At 44.7% G+C, this 20,157-nt stretch overlaps 1 protein-coding gene across 5 annotated transcripts in view; it reads right to left on the reverse strand.

The window, feature by feature from the left end:
- The window catches only part of STS (steroid sulfatase), a 387,926-nt gene extending 377,621 nt beyond the window's left edge, over positions 1-10,305 (reverse strand). For all 5 annotated transcript variants that reach the window (XR_009517951.1, XR_009517950.1, XM_060001752.1 and 2 more), the window contains exon 1: positions 10,252-10,305. Coding sequence is in view for 3 of the 5 variants with exons in the window: in XM_060001752.1 (XP_059857735.1) it covers positions 10,252-10,304 (53 nt within the window). In the remaining 2 variants the exon portion in view is untranslated. The remainder of the gene's footprint in view (positions 1-10,251) is intronic.
- Between the last annotated feature and the right edge of the window lie 9,852 nt (positions 10,306-20,157).

The following is a 20,157-nucleotide window of genomic DNA, read 5'->3' on the forward strand; positions in this document are numbered from 1 at the left end:
CTGAAAGTTTTGCAACAGCCGTAAAAGCAGTTTGCATCTCACTAATTAGTCCCATTTATAACCCTTGCTAAACCTTCTCTTGCAAAGCTTCACGGAAAATCATTATAATCAATGGAAATTACCCAGCAACAACAGTTTTTAAAAACAAGTACATGGAAATGTGTATTGAGAGAATATCCAACAGAAGCGGGTAGCTCCCATGAACTTCCCAACTCGGTTTGTTTCAAGGTTAAAGCAACAGGGGTTCTCACGATCTTCAAGGCACCATCTCCGGGTCAGGGATGTGAGCAGAGGGTCCAGGAGATGGAAACTCCATTCATTTACCTTCCATCTGTAAGAGGGAAGCACAAATCTAACTCCATGTTGGATCTGTTTCTTCTACTTTAATCTCTGTAATTCTACTGCTTTTGCTACAAGTTCATCACTAAAAGGATGTTGCTTAGACCTTAAATTATACCTAATGGCCCATCTCTGGGCCCCCCTGCCTTCCAGGTAATGAGCATGAAGCTAAAATACCTTTGCTTAGCTCACAGGAAACATCCCGACCAGGCCCACCTGTCTATGGCTGCAGGAAGGAAGAAATGAACACGTCCCCTTTGCAGTCTGGCCAGAACCAGGAGATATATGCAACAACTTATACCCTTTTTTACTCTACCTCCTCACTGCCCCCTCTTTGTTCTATAAAAGAAACCAGCACCCAAACCCGAGTGAGATGGTTCTTTGGGACACGAGTCCACCATCTTCTCGGTCTGCTGGCTTTAGGAATAAAGTGGCTATTCCCTGTCCCAACAACTTGCCTCTCGATTCACTGGTCTGTTGTGTGGCGAGCAGTAGGACCTTGAACTCGGTAACACATTCATGGCTTCTGCACCAGCGGGAATTTAGTTCCCATATTCCCAGAAGGAGCTTCTCACTGGAAACAGGAACTCCCAACCAAGTCTTGGCATCCCTTCTCAAGTGTCTCTTAACCGTCCAGTTTCGCTCTGCTGCCAAGGTTTGGCCAACAGCACTGCCTGTGCAGGTCACGTGATGAAGATATGCCTACATGTACATTCTCTTGGGGTGACCACTGAATGGTTTCTCCCTTGCATCTCAACAAGAAGAATGTAAGAAGAACTTGGTAGGCGGACGTCATACCGCTGACAACACTGAATGTCACCCAAGCCCTGTGATCTTGGGAAACAAGAGACAGCTAAGGAATACCCACACCATCTGTGTTTTGGAAAAGGGCTGACTACAATGACCTCCTTTCCCTGTAAGGCTTCATGGACGCCTCCCATGCCTGCCTACAGCCAGGCCAGACACAGAACCTCAGAATTCCCATCCTTTGTCTCATGGCTGATTCACTGAACGGTGTGTCCCCACTGATCAACTGGAACACGATGTTTGGGAACCAAACTTGGGTTCAGCTTCTCTCCTTCCTCCAAGTCCCACCCTCAGCCTGAGCCTGCAGGCAGCCCCTCCTGAGGAAAGGCTGGCCTCCAGGTAAACCATTCTCTGATCTACTGTCCAATCAGGCCACCCTTTCATCCACTTCACCACACCTGGTTCTTTCCAGCCTGGCTCACTTCTCTCTGTTAAAAAAAAAAAAAAAAAAAAATATATATATATATATATATATATATATATATATATATATTTTTTTTTTTTTTTTTTTTTTTTTTTTTTGCTTAACCTTTGAAACTCTTGCAGACCGTATGGTCAGTGTGTTTTCCATCTTGCAATAATCTGTCTCGCCCTTTGCAATAAACCTGTCGAGTAAAAGTCGCTCATTACTGAGACTGCATCAGTTTTTCTATCGGATACCATGCCGACCAGGCTGGCTGGGGCAGACACTTGGACCAGCAGAGTTGGAGCCCTTGTCGAGTTTGAATTTTACACAAAATCAACCTCCCTTTCCCGTGACATATCATACAGACGACAGAATCACAGCCCTTGGCGTAGCATCCTGGCTGTTTAGCGTCTACAGAAAGCCAGATGCCACTTATCGTCATTTTGATGAAAATCAGTGCAGGTGTGTGCCTGCCCCGCCTCGCGAGATGCTGGTGACATACCTGTCAGGTTGTAGGTCAGATCAGCTATGACTCAGTTACTCTGGCAGAGAGCTCTCATGGGCTCGAAGGAACAATACAGTCTAATATTTCCGCTCTACACGTCAGCTCCACACTAGCAACTCCGCCTCCTATTCAGGGCTACTGAGCATGGCCTTGCGGGTCTACGGAGGCCCTGTGTCGGGGAGCAAAACTTGTCACCCCCAAATATCTCTCTGGCAGGCCGACCATATCTCCAGCTGAAAACAATCCCAGCCCAAAAGACCCGGGAAGAAACTTTGATCTTCTCCCTAACTGCCTAAAAAAACTTACATAGAGGGCCTGTTCCAGGAACAGGGCATCACCACACATGTCAGCAAAGACTGTGGACCAGGCGGGCTGGGAGAAACTTGGCAGACCCTGGAGATCAGAGTCCTCCCTGTGTCCCATTATCTCTGCCTGGCCCGGCAAACATTTATTTACCAAACTTTTGTGTTTCTGTCTCCGTATGAATTGCCTTCCTCCCCTGTGAAGTCCCAAAGCACTGCCCTCAACAACTTCTTTTGTCTTTAAGTAAAGGTGGTATTTGAGGTGAGGCTTTGGGCCATTTTAGTGACTCAGTTTTCCTGGGTCTCTCCCATGGATACGTGTTATTCAACTTCTGTGAGATTTTCTCCTGTTCAGCTGTCTCATGTCCATTCAGTTCTTAGACCAGCCTGAAGAACCTACAAGGGTAGAGAAATATTTCTTCATCCCCAACAGCTGCCCATCCCCTTCCCCTCCAGAGAATAAGAGCAGACAATGTACGGCTGTGATGGCAAAGTGAAGACATGATATGAGGCAGCCTGGGTCCAACCCGGCGAGCACTCCTCATAGTGTTGTGAGCTTGTCTTCAAAAGGATCCAGCAGCGATAGAACACATCTGCAGAAGGCACTGCATGTGGGTGAAGCTACAGCACGAGGCCCCTCACCGGTAACTGCAGAGGAGAACTTACAGCAAAATCCCACAGAGACAATGCAGAAAACGACCACTCAAATTCCAATGCGAAGCTGCCTATGACATTTATTTATGGACTCTTCAGGGAGGCTGAATGTTGAAAGGATTTTTTTAATAAAATAAAATTACTGTCTTGTTAGGAAACTCCCATGATGAAAAGAAAATACCGACCCACAGGAAATACACAGAGACAACTGTCTGCTACATGACATGGAGTTTTCCAGGATTCATTTTCCATCTCCCAATGACCTTGTGGAATCACAGGTGGGTCCACAATGCTGGCTCAAGTCACCTGTATCTGCCAGGTGGTCTCTACAGGTATCTCCTTGGATTTACCCTACGTATGGAGGTCTGTGTCATAGGAGGTTCCTTGGGCCCTAAAAGACCAATATGGAAGATGCCTAATGGGCATCTATAAAGAGCTGATATTTCCGTAAAGATTTTTTTTAATGAGATACAAAAAATTGAAATAAAATGACCTTTGATTGAAGTTCTGCCAAGATTCTGAAAAAAATAAAAATATTTTCTGTAGAAATCAAACTAAAAATCTAGTCTCGAAGTATCCAAATCGATATATTTTCAAGAAAAATGAGAAACTCAATAGTTTGGAAAATTCACAAGACACACAAGCAAACAAGTACCGTGAATAAAAACCAACCAAAACAAAGAGCAAGTGAAACAGACCCTCATAAATTACAGAGAGTGTAATTATCAAAGACCCTAAAATAAGCATCGTTTATATGTAAAGAAACAAAAGATAAGCTTGGAAATGCAATCAGTAAAGAGATTTACAAAGAAAAATATTTTGTATGTTTTAAAAATATGGTCATATACATTGTATTTGTACAACATGACAGACAAAGATATGAATAAATTTTTTTTTTTTTTTTTTTTTTTTGCGGTACACGAGCTTCTCACTGTTGTGGCTTCTCCCGTTGTGGAGCACAGGCTCCGGACGCGCAGGCTCAGCGGCCATGGCTCAGGGGCCCAGCCGCTCCGCGGCATGTGGGATCTTCCCGGAACGGGGCACGAACCTGTGTCCCCTGCATCGGCAGGTGGACTCTCAACCACTGTGCCACCAGGGAAGCCCCACGAATAAAATTTTTTAATATTTAAAAAAAAACTGGAATAAACAATTATTAGAAAAGTTGGAATTACTGGAGTTACTGGAAATAACATCAAAATGTTAATAAAAGATTATTTCTGGATGGGTATTTTGGAAGATGAGAAGACTTCCACCTACTTCCATATTACAAACTCAAACCAATGATATAATGGATGACTTTAACTTCTGTTTTGTGTACCCATTTATTTCTTAAATACAAACTATGCTTTGAAGCATTAAGATCTAGTCAAAATTATCAAATTGTATAAAGTCCACGAGAAAACAGCTCTGGAATTGGTAATTAGGAGGTTGCTGAGTCCGAAGACTGGTGTTTCAGTGAACAAATGGAAGAAAACAGATTGCAGAGTTGGAGAAACAACATGCTGTCAGAAAACGGAAGCACCATCTATAGGTCAGTCACATAGAACCCCACTGCTAACACGCCATCCCCACGCCTGACTGCCGGCCTCTAAGGCCAACACCTGAACAGCCTCCTGGGCTCACTTCTGAGTTTCCGTGATTGGGATCCTGTCTCCGCACATGACACAAAGGAACTGGACCCCAAGCCCTGAGCTTCCTACACCCATTCTGTGTGTGGCCCTCTTGGTACTCATCCACAGTCCACAAGCATCCTATCTTTGCTGATGCAGGATTATAGAGAGGTCCTCTACACCATAAGGTCCAAAAGAGCTGAAGTCAACCAACAATCTACATGACAATCCTTAGAGCTAACATGATGGGGGTTGTGGGGGTGGAGGGGCAGGAGTAGGAAGAAAAAAGCCAAGTGAGGCACCAAAATGGTAAGGAGTTGGCCTGGGAGAGCGGTGGTGTCTAGTTCCCTCCTGAGGGCAGAGATGGATATCATTCCTACACATAGAAAAGAAACAGTAACAAGGTTGTGCACTTAGAAACCACTTTAAATGGTACCACTTCCAATAACGACGGAGATACATAGACACTGAAATAGCAAGCCTTGCATTTAATGCTGATTACAAGTATATCGTGCAAACTCATTGCAACACAGTAATTGTCAGCAAGAAAATCGTTAGGTTCGGTACAATGCCTCATCACATAATCGAAAGGGAAGAAGCATGGCTCCCGTGTATGTAAATACGTAAACATCTGGGTGATCGCAGAGGGATTATCTCCAGGTGCATGAGTTATCTACTTAAAACAACTAACTCCAGGGACTTCCCTGGCGGTCCGGTGGTTAAGGCTTCACCTTCCAATGCAGGCGGTGTGGGTTCCATCCCTGGTCGGGGAGCTAAGATCCCACATGCCTTGCGGCCAAAAAACCAAAATGTAAAACAGAAGCAATATTGTAACAAATTCAGTAAAGACTTTAAAAATGGTCCACGTCAAAAAAAATCTTTAAAAAAAAAAAAAAACTAACTCCAATGTCAAGAAGACCCCCGAAATCAAACGTCAGCATTATATAAAACCCCCTCTATACATGGCAAACTCTCAGTGGATAAAGTCAAAGAGATGCTAGCCTAGCTTGAGACAGTTCTTTCCCAAGTATTTATAACCACGTCCCCGACTCAATTCAAATCTTCCTCTGAAGCCACAGTTTTATGTGCGTGCCCCTATTATGATCACAGCCTACCCTGCATTTCTTAACTTTTGCCCTGTAAGTAATTTATTAAATGCACTGATGTCTGCTGACTGTTCAAGGATGGGGACCAAGAGTCAAGAACCCACAGACAACGATGTATGGGATGGATTTGCATGGGGGAGGCCCTGGAAGATGGTGCAGGAAAAGGACATCCAGATGTTTGGATTCAATCCCAGCCTGGATTTCAGACTTGGGAGAGGTGCCTTCTCCCCATCTGGAGCAGGGCAGGGATGCTCCAGCCCTGAGATCGGAAAAAAAAAAAAAAAAAAAAAAAGAGAGGGAGTGCCACGTGGGTCCAGGAGCCATCCAGCCTCCCTGAACCCCACCAGGAGAGATCTTGATTGATGGCCACTGGGAATCTCAGCAAATGATGATGGGGACCCCAAGAGCATGCCACAGACATACTCACACTATGGGATTCAAGAAACAGTGGTTGCAAAGACAAAGAAAGTCGTTTGCACAGAGTACAACTGTGTCCAAGGAGACGAGGTCCACAAACCCAGGCCAGAGAAATGTGGGTATGACAGGCAGAATTTTAAGAACACCAGCAATATTCTTGCCCCCCTGTTATACACACCTTGTATAATCCCCTCTCCTTGAGGGGGGTGGGGGCGGGACCTGTGTATAGGATGGGTGTCATTCCTGTAATCGGGGCACTGATCGGTTGACTCAGAGCTCATTCAACAGAGAGATTACCTTGGGTGGGCCTGACCTAATCAGGTGGGCCCTTAAAAGGTACGGAGCCCAGAAGTCTCTCCGAAGTCACAAGAGGTGTGCCCAGCTGGTATCAAAGGAGAAGCAAATAGCTATGATGAGAACCGCCTGCAGGGGCCATGTACCCAGGAGCGGTGGGTGACCTCTAGGAGCTGAAGGTGGCCGGGGACTGACAGCCAGCAAGGAGACAGGGAACTCAGACCCCAACTGCAAGAAACTGAATTCTTCCAGCACCCACTGAGGTTGGAAAGGGATCCTGAGCTTCAGAAGAGATGTCAGCCTGGTGACAGGCTAGGTAGAGGGAGCATCTATCCCTGGCCTGGACTCCTGACCCACAGAGGCTGGGAGATAACTTACAGAGCTTCCTTAAAGCCACTGTTTGTTGTGAAACAACAGAAAATGAGTACAGTGGGTATAAACCTTAAACCAAATGCTTTCCTATCCAAAGCTAGAGAGATCTCAGGCTAGGAGATTTGGTTTGCAAATGTATTTCCATATCCCACATGTGGAAAAAAATCTGTGGTATTCATCACTATATCAAATTCTTTTCTTTTTTTCATACCACCCACAAATAGGTATTCAGCTGCATCTGTATGCTACATGGTATGAGGCTCAGCACTGCCCATGGCATCTCATAAAGGCCCAGGATACACTGTCTGGACGGAGCAACCTCAGAGTAGATAGAACAATGGGCATCGTGGTGGGCTGAGTCCCGACCCCCCAAAGATGCCCACGTCCTAATCCTCAGAACTTGTGACTATCTTACCTTAAGTGGCAAAACTTAAGCGGCAAAAGGCACTTTGCAGGTGTGATTAAGTTAAGGCCCCTGACATGGGAAGATGGTCCTGGATTAGCCAGGTGGGCCCAATGTGAGCCCAACGTGAAGACGGGGAGAAATTGGAAGAAGCTAGTTCTGCTGGCTTGGAAGATAGAGGAAAGCAGCCAGGAGGTCAAGGAATGCAGGCACCTCTAGAAGGTGCAAACGGCAAGGAAACCATTCTGCCCTACAGTCTCCAGAAGGAACTGGCCCTGCCGCCATCTTGGTTTTAGCCCAGGGAAACCCACTTTGGACTTCTCACTTCCAGAACCCTAAGATAATAAATCTATGTTGTGGTGATTTATTACAAAGTGTGTGGCAATTATTACAGCAGTCACAGAAAGTGAATATAGAAAGGAAGGGAAGAACCTAGGGAAGGGGGACTTCGGGGAGGAAATGAGAAAAGAAAGGAAGAAGTTAGCATCCAATTTAAGGGCTGGTTTTCCTGCTGCTCTAGAACTTCAGGGGGCCAGGAGACCATTCGTCTCATGCCCTCCACAACCAACTCAACTCCTAGGACAGTGGGGAACTGAGAAAATATTTGCACACATTGATTTGTGGACAGGTCATGATTCTTAACAGATAGGTGTAACCTTGGACGAGCCGTAAGTTATCACGTAAATGATTCTTTCTGTTAAGTTACAGAGTAATTCTTCAGTTCTGTGCTACGTTCCTGACCAGTTTATACTCAGGAATGACTGGATGAAACTACCAGAAAGCGTACATGCAAGTTTCTTTGTACATAATGACGCTTTTTCTATCCAAGCTCCAATTTGGAATATAACGTTAAAATACTTTGAATTCTAAATTTTCCTCCACCTGCCAATATTGCTGCATGCTGTGGTAAACCTTTAATGTTGAGGTTTGGTTATTTCATCATTACGTACAAGACCTTTTTTTTCTGACCTCATTTAGAAACATTACAGTATTTAAAGTGAACGTTTATGAATTCAACCAACAGGGAAACCTGTAAATTCAGTCCTTCCCCTGCCTGAAAGTGCTCATAAGAGAGACTCTCTTGACTGAATTGTCAGAACAGAAGCAATATTGTCTGAACCTCCACTTCCCCGTTCTGCCTGAATCCTTCGAGTTTGCCCCTGTCAGGGAACTACCTGAGGACCCTGCCAACAGAGGTCATATATGCATGCAGAAGTGATTTGACAGCAGTGTGCTTCTTTTTCCGAATAAAAATGCAACTCCCGAGGAATGCAGAAAAGTCAAGCGGCAGCTCTGAAAAATGTGTTTCCTTTACATGAAAATGGATTACAGGAAAAGAAGATGAATTGGTTTGCCCAACGCACGCAAATGGATCATCTCCTCTGATAACCACTGCATCTGCCGACAGATCAAATAACAAGCAAATCCACAGCAAAGGTGTCTCAGCCTAACTGTGGTTAGCTCTTCAGCTTAGGGTTTATATTTTATCCAACGGAGGGACACCCCTGCCTTTTTTTTAATGCTTTTTGGATCCTTAGAGTTCAATGTTTGTTTGCAATGGAAAAGAAAGGCTTTAATGATTGAGAAATGGGACAAGACCTTGTTATCACAGAGTTAGGATGACACATTTGAAATAGCCGTTCTTATAGATCAAAAATGATGGGGCTTCCCTGGTGGCGCAGTGGTTGAGAATCTGCCTGCTAATGCAGGGGACACGGGGTTCGAGCCCTGGTCTGGGAGGATCCCACATGCCGCGGAGCGACTGGGCCCGTGAGCCACAGCTACTGAGCCTGCGCGTCTGGAGCCTGTGCTCTGCAGCAAGAGAGGCCGCGACAGTGAGAGGCCCGCGCACCGCGATGAAGAGTGGCCCCCGCTCGCCGCAACTAGAGAAAGCCCTCGCGCAGAAACGAAGACCCAACACAGCAAAAATTAATTAATTAATTAATAAACTCCTACCCCCAACATCTTCTTTAAAAAAATAAAATAAAAAAGATGGACCATCGGCAATGCCCCACATCTCTAATGGGTGTCACAGCCTAAATTAGCAACCATGAAGTTAAGAGAAGGACTACAGAGGGTCCAGCCTCAGCTATAACACATGACCTGTGCGATTCTGGGGAAATTTCCAAAATCCTCAGTGTCAATTTTCTCGTCAAACAGGAAGGCTAAGAATACTGCGTTCTACAGAGAGGCTGAGAGCCAACGAGGGGTGCAAGGGCAAAATGGTGGATGCATCTCACACGGTATGGCAATGATCTCTAAACACCACTTCCACTGAGGAAAGCTTTACAATCTATTAACCCACTTGGACAAAGACAGACACAGAGCAGACAAGAGCGGAATGAGGAAATCCCACAGGTTTTTGGACAGTGGCAACTCCATGTTGGAAGAGGCATCCAAAAGAGGTGGCAACCTGAGCGTGTGTCAAGGAAGATGGGATGAGCCACCCTGCCCCCCCCCACAGAGCCATGGGCCTCCGCACGTGTGGGTCCCAATTCTCTGCAAGACAGGATTCCTCTCTGCGGGACGTGGATGGCCTCAGACCACAGATATTGACACCTGGAGGGCATGGATACGACGGCCAGCCATCCAACAAGCTGCACCTACCAGTAAGCAGTGGAACGGGCTCAGTGTGGCACAGCCTCCCTTTTGACTATGAACAGAAGCTAAGAACCACGACACGTCTGAAAGGAATCTCTAACAGAAAGGACTAGGACAAAAGGACCAAAAAAAAAACACACAAAAAAACCCAACCATCGACCAACTAACCAATCAACCAAGGATGCTTCGCAAAAAGTGCATTTAGAAAACAAATGAGAACTTTTGGGAATGCATCGTATGTTAGACGACTCAGCAGAATGCTGGGAAGATGGGGTTGAGGACAGGTCAAAGGAAGATGGAGCAAAGAGGCCAAGTGATTGACCACGGGGGAGAAAAGATATGAAAATGGGGATATCAACAAGCAGGGGTCCAGTATTCAGCCAGTGGATATTCCAGACGAGGGGAGAGAGACAAAGCATGTAGGGGATAAATTACCCAGGATGCAAACGAGACATCGATCCAGAAGCAAAGGACATGCATCTCCACATTGAACAGATGTCCAAATGTAAGTGAAAACAGACCGTTTCATGGAACCTTTGGACACTGAGGACAAACAAAACATCCCAAGCACGTGATGGGTGGCTGGGGGAGGATAAATGGGTTTCACCTAAAAAAAAAAAAATAAGACCCAGGATGGCTTTGGTCTTTGAATAGCCACAGCAAAGCAATGGCTGCAGGAACCAGAGAGAAAATCATTTCCAAACTAGAGTTTTAAACCAGCCAAACCACGGGGGCCAGAGCTGCACTGGCCCAGGAACAGAGCCCATCGCGGGCCAATTATTTGCAGTTCAGGCGGACGGTCTCTGCTTCCACGGGACCTGCGACCCAGGGTGGGGAGATGGGGAGAAAGCCTTCATGCCCAGACGACCACATTTCTGGTTGTCGCTCTCTCATGAACAAGATCCCCAGAGAAGAACAACGAACAGGACGCAGACACCCTGTTGAGCTTGGGGGAACAGCGAAGCACGATTACCAATACCTGCAACAATTCAATCCCTGGTCCTCTTTCTCACCGTCAAGAGGATAGTGGTAGCTGAGCAGTCAAAATCACGCTCGACTTGCAACACAATGCACCTGGATGAAAGCTACAACGCTACCTCTGAAATCCTGACACCCACCCCTCATTACTGTGTTTACCTGGAGGACCACAGAGTTCCCAAGACTCTATGTTATAGGAAAAATGGTCCAAAATCTGGTATTTCTTCTCCGATTATCCGTGCAATCTGGGCACCAGACATGTCCAAGCCCAGCAGCGTTACCTGCAGCAACATGCAACAAAGGCTGCGCTGGAGAAGAATCCAGAGTGGGAAACACGGTGGGGGCCACAAAGTAATTCAAAGGAACTATGTGATTATGAACCATGATCTGAGAACGGAGAAGGGTATCTAAGCAACTGGCTAAGGAGAGGGATGGCAAGGTGGAGGGCGCCGTCAACATCCTAATTAAAAAACGTCAAACGATGAACGAGGAAACCATGATAAATTCATATCCACGTGAAAAATGTCCAGCCTCCTTAGGGATCAAGAATTAAAAGGAAAACAGAGGGAAAATGCTGTTTGTAATCTATCAATGCGGCAAACACAACGACAGGATGAGGTTGAAACTTGGAAAACGGGGACTCGTGCTTGTGGGTTATGTTACTGCACATATGCTCCCTGGACGCTTGGGAGCGTATGTGAGGATGAATATAGTCTCAACAGTTTTACACTCTCTGAATTGGTGTTTGCATTTCTAGCAATTTTGTCTTCTGTGAAACACACACAACGCACGTGCCCTTTATCAATATATTCCTACCAACCTTAGTTAGAAATCTGTGAAGCCAGGAGAGTTGGGGAAAGGTTCAATAAATTACGTAATAGGACATTATGACGCCCTTAAAATTCTTGATTTTTTTTGAAGACTGTTATTTTGTCATGAAGAAAAACTTCAGGGTATAAGTTTAGGGTGGAAAAGGCAAAATCTGACAGGAACTAAAGGCAGCAAGATCGCAAATAAAAGAAGTTCATATTTATATATGGATATGTATGTTTTCTGTGTCTGTGTATAGAGACGTGCATACACAGAACTGAAAAGAAAGATGACAGAACTTTGTCATTAGTTCTAGGGGAGGAGGACTAACGGTATTTACAGGATGCTTTATACCTTCTTGTATATATGTATCGAATGTTCTACTTATCTTTGTAATCAGGAAAGAAAGAGAGCCTGCAAAGTACAATTTTATCATACTGTCTTTCTGACGCTGGAGACATTGTCATAGTAAATGCTCCAAACTCCTCAAATATGATAATTTGTACAAATGGGAATAAAAAAGAAAATGACCCTGGGCTCCCAGTTGGCCTGAAAGACCCTAATTGAGAAAATTTCAATTTGTTAAAGAATGATGTTCTGCCAAATACTGTGCGTCTGGCCCTTGTCATAGAATCAAAAAAAAAAAAAAAAAAAAGATTCCCTTTTTAAGCCCTTATTCCTTTAGCACAAGCACCTAATAAATGGGTAATAAATACTTGTTGCAGAGAATTGAATTAACGCAGATTTCTAATCTCTACAGTTTTCCCCTCGTGAAAGAAAGCTCTGATTATTATAGTGCAGAATTTGAAGACACAACAGCAAACATACCCTAGGTCTAAAACCTTGGGTTTGCCGCACCTTCAGAACCCTCATCAATGGTAAAGCTCCATTTCTTTATCCCAGCCTCTTTTTAGGTAGGTTTAGCTGGAAAAAGGAAAATGACCCCTACGGTATCTGCTGAAAAGAGAGACATAAAAGGCAGACTGATTATTTCAAATTGAGAGCCCTGTGGATTTGCAAGGAGGAAATAAACACCATGATGGCGGTGGGCATGACTTCAGGGGTCCATCCTGGCCAGGGACACGGCCAGCCCACAGCCTGAGGAGGGCTCCGATTCCCCATCTCAAAGGTCTTGTCTGTTCTTACATTATAGCATCAGCGGATCAATGTCCATGAAACCCACAATGGGATGGAAAGCATCTAAATCAGTGTTCCAAGACAAATGCACCAAACCTCCAGGGCGGTGCCCCAAAACAGTATGGGAGCACCCCCCAAAATACACACAAACAATAAAATACTACTCATGGGATCCCCCCAATACACACAAGCCACAAAGAGCCAGCCACTTGGGGGGATCCCCCAAATACACACAAACCACAAAGAGCCAGCCATTCGGGGGACCCCCCCCAAATACACACAAACCACAAAGAGCCAGCCATTCGGGGGACCCCCCCAAATACACACAAACCACAAAGAGCCAGCCATTCGGGGGACCCCCCCCAAATACGCACAAACCACAAAGAGCCAGCCATTCGGGGGACCCCCCCAAATACACACAAACCACAAAGAGCCAGCCATTCAGGGGACCCCCCCAAATACACACAAACCACAAAGAGCCAGCCATTCGGGGGACCCCCCAGATACACACAAACCACAAAGAGCCAGCCACTCGGGGGACCCCCCAGATACACACAAAGAACCAGCCAGTCATGGGTAGATCATGATTGAGAAGCACGCAGTGGCAACAGGAGTATGGATATGATAAGAGGACATCCATCCTTCCCAGAGGACAGCCAGAAAGGAGATAGGATGTCAAGGGAAATTGTTCCTACAGGGAAAGAACCTGATGGCTTTCCTTTGTAGTGATCACAGTGACACATTTAACTCTAACTCTGCAAAAGAAAAAAAAAAAAAAAAAGAAAAGAAAAAAAGTCTGGGTGTGCGTGAGAGAGAGAGAAAGAGAGAGGCTAAGAAAAAACACGAAGTGTGTTTGGGTTTTCATGTTGAGAACATTCTTAAAGGAGTATCTTCGCTGTTGACTCATCATTTCACCGCAAACATGCCTCTTGGAGAACATTCTCAACACGGAATCCACAAGGGTGCTGAAGCAGAAACGACTATGTATAAACACAGGTCTGTGTGTGTGTGTCTGAGACCACTATACGGTTTTTATGTACGGCTTCATTCAAACTGTAGGCGGCAAAGCAAACTACATGTTGAATGGCAGCTTCCACCGTGGGGTGGCTTGGGGGGGATGAGGGGAAAAGGGGCAAAATGGTTGGAAAATGAGAGTCCAAGAGGGGCTGTGCTGTGGACGAGTGTGTGTGATGGGCAGCATGATTACTGGGACTTGAGTTCTTGGGGGGTGTGAACCCAGGGAAGTTCCCACTACCAGACTCAGAGCTGGGGAAAGGTGTGAACCACGGCACTAGGCATCCACTTTGTTGTAGGAGGCTCATTCCCATCACTAAAGAAACACCCCAAATGCATCATGTCTCCTACCTCTGTCCCTCACCCATCCTTTCCGACTTGACCCAACAAATGCCCAAAGACCACAGAGGAAGCTGGAAACTCACTTCATTGCTTTTAGGATGCAGTCTGGTCCCATCCCACTCCTTCTGCCTCTCGAAATAGAACTGTCACGAGAGTAATTACCCTAATAAGGTTGGGAAAGCTGCAGCCTTCTTTTTTTTACATCACAGACATTGTAAGGTGATTCGAGATTTCAGAGCCTAAGGTTACTGTGTATAATTTCAAAGTTTCCTACAAGCCCGATACAAAAATTTCTGAAGGGAATTACATCTTAGCTACTGCATGCTTTCCAATATTATGAAAGAGTTACAGCAAAAAAATAGTACTTAAGTGATATTTTCAAATTATTGAGATGGAAACTAGAGAATGGGGACTAAACCAATTCTTCACATTCCTAATGAAGATGACTTACAATAATATCTGAAATAAACTAAAGACTAGTAGTTTTTCTTAAATCATGGAACGTTACAAAGTTCTCTAACACTTCAAATGTGTGGTTTCTGAATAGGAAACCAAAATTACTTTTAGTTATCAGTATGATGTTCAGTATCATTAAATGTGCTTCACAAACTTATCTTCTGGATTTGTACGATAATGTCTCCGAAAGTGACGACGTTATTAGGCAATTTCCTATTTCTAGCAAATAGAATTGTCCTTGAAAGAGAAATTTATTCTGGAGTCGATGTTTTTTGGCCGAGGCTTACTTTAAAAAGCGAAACCCGCACGTAACTAAGTGAGGAAATGACATCTGCTCATTACTGTAAATGTACATTAGCTATGCATTTGACCAACCCCTCCCTGAATATTAGACTGTAGCAATAAATACACTTGAAACATAACTAGAAACAACGAGCTCCGCGTTCATCTGGTATGAAATGTTACACAATTCAAAGCAACTCAGCAAACCCCCTCAGGCTCTGGAAACAAACTGCAAAAAAACCAAACAACTAGAGACTAATGTACAGTTAATAAAACTTTCAAATTCAAGGAAAGAACCTAGGTTTCAAGTCATGAAAGCAGGGGATTAGGAAGACATAATGTAAATGGGTAAATTTCCATTAGGTCTTCAAATCCAGAGTTGATTTTAATACAAAGAGAGAAATACAGTAGTATAGGTTAAACAATACAGAGATATCCTTAAGGCAGGACAGAGATACAACGTAGTACAATGGTGTAGGTTAAAGCAGTGGTATACCAACCACTCATCAGCAATTGATCATAATTTTAAAATTCAAAGACTGTACTCCTAAAATTATAAAAATCGAATTACAGACATTTGATGACTGCCTTCCAACACTTTATACAGAAACACAAAGAATTATAAGCTGTTGTATAGATTATTTCCTGATTGACTTCAAACAAGATCGTATTTTATACTTGAAACAATACAGTAGACTATCTTTCCATACAGCTCACCCCTAAAATGGAAAGTTTAACATGAGCTTCATATAGGAAAAAGAATCAAAATAAACAGAACACCTGACGTGCAGGATAAATATTGGAACTGCTACACTTCAATGACTGTCAGTAAGATGAGTAAAATACATGCAGTGGAATATGGCAGGAAATTCCTGTACCTTAGTTTAAAATTTTGTTTCACTATATACAGAAAAAAGGTACTTGCTTGTGCCAGGAATCAGATACTTTTGCTCCTCTCTGGAATCCCAGGCTGGCGAGTAGGAGACAATCTTTAACAGGTATGAGGTTTCTTCACTTTTGGCCAAGAGGAAGACTGAGAAATCCCACAGAAGACATAAAGATCATTTTTTACATTGTGTAAGTTAGAAGCCAAATCACATCAGAAAGGCCTTTTTTTTTTTTTCACGTAACTTTCTTGGTTGACTGAAATCCAAAGACTATCACTTAATATCAGTATTAGTATAGCAGAGGAACCACTTTTTTCATTCATGTATTCAACAATTATTTACTAAACATCTACAAGGCACCCTGAATTGCTGGACTACCATAGGGAGAGGCGTATGTTTCCTGTACTCAAAGAGCTTACAAAGCATCTGCAAAAACAGACAGGATCCAGATCAATGCTGGACAAAGAATACATCCACAATGGTATGAAACTGTCAACGGGACCAGGGCGCGTGGAGCATGGTGTGGGCCTCACTAGCTGGAGGCCCAGTGCAAGGAGAGGCTGGCTTGTGTGGAGGCCCAGAGGAAGATGAAAACAAAGCAAGGGTGCGGCAGGCGCAAGAAGGGCCTGAGGGACACGGAGGGTGCGAGGAGCCCTATGATAGAGGCCTGTCCAGCCGTGGTTCTGGAATTCCACCTTCCTTCCGATGGAAAGCCGTTGGAGAGCTCTAGTAGGGCCAGAGGCAGGATCAGGCCTGGGTGTTGAGAAGGTGCCTCTGGCTCCCGGTGGTAGGAGAGGTCTTGATGGATGCAGACGGATCACCGGAAGCCAGTGTGTTGCACACGTGCGAGATGAAGCCGGCTTAGCCCAAGGTGTGCCACATCTAGCTGGAGAAACAAGAGACAGCAAAGAAGCCGACGCAAGGGGCCTTTGGGGCTTTTGACATTCGACAGCTTCGCGTATCAACGCCATCTCCTCCAAGACAATCCATGAGGCTTTTTGTTGTTGTGAATCCCTGTGGTTCGACAGCAGCGCCGCTAAGGAAATCGTGGGTACGACACAGGGGAGGCCACGGACAGACCTCGCTCGTCTTTATGTAAGTAACTGAACAGGCTCCAGCCTCACTGCTGTCCTCGCTTAGAAGACAGGGCAGGTGGGGAAATCAGGGGCCACTGTTTTTACTTACAAATCCTCTGTCCGTAAGAAGGTGCACTAGAGATGAGTATCAGCGTGGGTCTGCTGCAAGTGGATGGAACCGACGGAGGCCACTCCCCACATCCCAGGGCCCAAGGAGCTTCCCAGGAGCAGCCAGCAGAGCCCTCGGGGTTCCAACAGGCACGGTTTGCCAAGCACTGAATATCGGCTTGAACGTTCTAAATGTCTTCCCTGGAATGGACGTCAAGTAGCAAACTAAGCACTGGGCTGGATTGTGTCTGTAATGTCTTCTTATAAATGGAACGCCTTGTTCCTTAAGTCTTTTCACACGCTATCTTTCTTTTGTCTTTTTTATATTGAGGCATAGTTGACTTACAATGCTGTGTGACTTTCAAGTGTACGGCAAAAGTGATTCAGTAATTCATTATATATATTCTTTTTCAGATTCTTTTCCATTACAGGTTAGTGCAAGATATTGAATACAGTTCCCTGTGCCCTACAGCAGGTCCTTGTTGTTTACCTATTTTATATGTAGTAGTGTCTATCTGTTCATCCCAACCTCCTAATTTATCCCTCTCCACAACCCCGTCCCCTCTGGTAACCATACGTGTGTTCTCTATGCCTGCGAGTCCATTTCCGTTTTGTAAACAAGTCTGTCTGTATCGTTTCTTTAGATGCCACAAAGAAGTGATATTTGTCTCTTTCTTCACATGCCCTCTTTCAAAACGCTGAACAAAAGCACTGCTCTCGATTCTGAAGGCAGGCAGCGCTTGCCAGGGAGGACGTCAATGGGCTTTGAGAGTCTGGCACTCATGCGAGGATCCACAGACCCACAGCGCCTGCGTTAATCGCGCTGCGGAAATCACGCAGAGACAAACACAGAAGGCAGGGTACCAGAACCCTCTCCCCATAAATCCCGACACGACTCCCTCACCCGTATTCAGGGCGGAGGCCACTGTCACGTGAACCCTGTCCTCAGGTCAGACACAGCAGGAGCTGGGAAGGTTTGGAAGGGGGCGTGGGAACTGTCACGGACACACTCTGAATGCACCTCTTGGCAAGAACCTACTGTGTGCTCAACGGTAAGTAAAGAAGCTACACGGAAAGGCAAGATGACAGCCTCCACAGTTACTCTGTAACTAGCGCGTACAAAGAGATGGATTCATCATCTTAGAGCCACGGGGATGACGCTGCGTCGCACACAACCTACAACCACACCGTAGGGTGATCCCCCAAAAGGGAACCAGAATACGCAGGGCCCCATGGTCAGCAGAAGCTCCCTGGAGGCAGGGACACACAACATACACCTCTAATGACTGGCCCTGTACAAAATTTTAAAGACAAAAATCAATGGCACTAAACCACCTCTTCCAACAGGAGAAGCAAAATAAAACGTCATACGTATTTCTCCCAAAAATCGCTTTTTGGAAACTATTCAACCTTACAAAATAGTCGAAAGAATAAAAACAAACCCAGGTGTACTCCTTCACTTAGGACGGCTAACTGTTGACATGTTGCCACACTTGCTTGCTTGCTTTCTGTCTCTACATGTACACATGTGTGTACACACACACAGGGACCTAGGCATACATCATACATTTTTTCTACATCAGAAGATTTTAAAAGAATAAGGCATGTACTCGTATTTGTGTATCATGACATTTCAGAGGGAGCTGCATACAGGATGACGCTTCACCCCCTAAGTAGTTTGGCCCGGGTCTCCTAGAGTAAGGATAGTTTTCCCCCGACCTCGCTACCATGAAAACGAGGAAGAGTAACACTGATTCAATCAACAAACCTCCTACACAGTCCCCAAATAATTGTACCACCTGGGTCTTTTTTCCAATCCAGGATCCATTCGAGATTCAGATACCCTTATGTTTCTTGGTCTTTTGAAATCTAGAAACATGCCCTCACCCCTGACCTTTCTTGGTTTTGCATGACACTGACTTTTGGGGGTTAGAATCCAGGTTCAATTGTCTTATAGACAATGTAGTATGTCTGGATTTGTCTATTTCCTCGTGTACAGATGCAGGTTGAACCTTTCTGTCAGGGATATTACACCGGTTTTTTGGTGCCCTTCTTGTTACCTCCTATGAGGAGGTACGTGACAGCAAGGTGCCCCACTCTTGGGGGTCTTGGTTAAGAGTACAGCCACAGATTGCGCTATTTTATGTACCAATTTACTTCTTAACGAACTTTCTCTCCGTCAGTTTCTCTGAGACACACAAAATAGCAGAGTGAGCAACAGACTGCTAGCAGGTCCCGTCAAAGAAAACGACATCTCATAAAAAGCAGATTTCCTCCTGTTTTCCTTTTTAGTTCATAAGACAGCTTCAACATCCCTAAACCTTTTTTTTTCCTGGATGGGAACAAATTAGAAATACCAGAGACAAGATCCAAGTATTTCCTTGATTATCTTTAAAGTCTTCATCCACTTAAGGAAAGGGAAAGTTTTAGATATAAGAACCCCAAACTCCAGATGGTGAAGTACATTAAAATACCCTGTGAGGACGCCTTTATGCTGGTAAGATCCGACGGATATTGTTATCAGGCATTTAGGAACAGATATTTCAGCCCCCACTGAAAGACTCTCCCTTTGCATCGACGGTTACAAAAGGCTAATGCATGCTGTATTAATTTATCATGAATGAATCATGACTCTTTTGCAGCTGCCTCCTTTGAATTAGCTACTGACTCTGTCCATTTTCTCCTGAGCTCTTCTAGCTGGGTCCAAAGAATGTCAATCTCCCTCTAGACTAAAACAACCCCAAAAACATATTACTCGAAGCATTTCCCTGCAACATACAGTGGTCTTGCAGCGGAATTATAATAAGACTCTACTTAGCAGGTGCTTCAGGTTTTGAAAGCTGGGTCACAAATCAAAGCCAGCTCCTGCATTAACAAGAACTTTAGAAAAGATTCCTTGAAACCCCCAAAAGTTTGTTTCTGAAAGAGAAAGGGAACACACGATCCTTTTGAAGAACAGAAATTACAGAAATCACAATAGAAAATGAACCTCTTAAGCTGCTCAGCATTAAGAGTGAACGCAAGGCACGGCTCTAAGCCTCTGTGGATGTTTGCTCCAGGATGCGAACCCTGTGCTTCTCTGTTTAAATTTAACAGAAAAAAAAAAAAAAATCCTAAAAGATGATTGTCTTTTTCCTCTCTTTAATTTGTATTCCAACTCTAATCCCTCAAAGTAGAAGACCATTGAATATTCTAAGAAGAAAGAGAGGATTAAGTTAAATCTCTTGTTGGATGGGTCAGTGTTTCTCCAC

Source organism: Delphinus delphis, chromosome X (assembly GCF_949987515.2).
Source record: "Delphinus delphis chromosome X, mDelDel1.2, whole genome shotgun sequence".
Taxonomy (NCBI): Eukaryota; Metazoa; Chordata; class Mammalia; order Artiodactyla; family Delphinidae; genus Delphinus; species Delphinus delphis.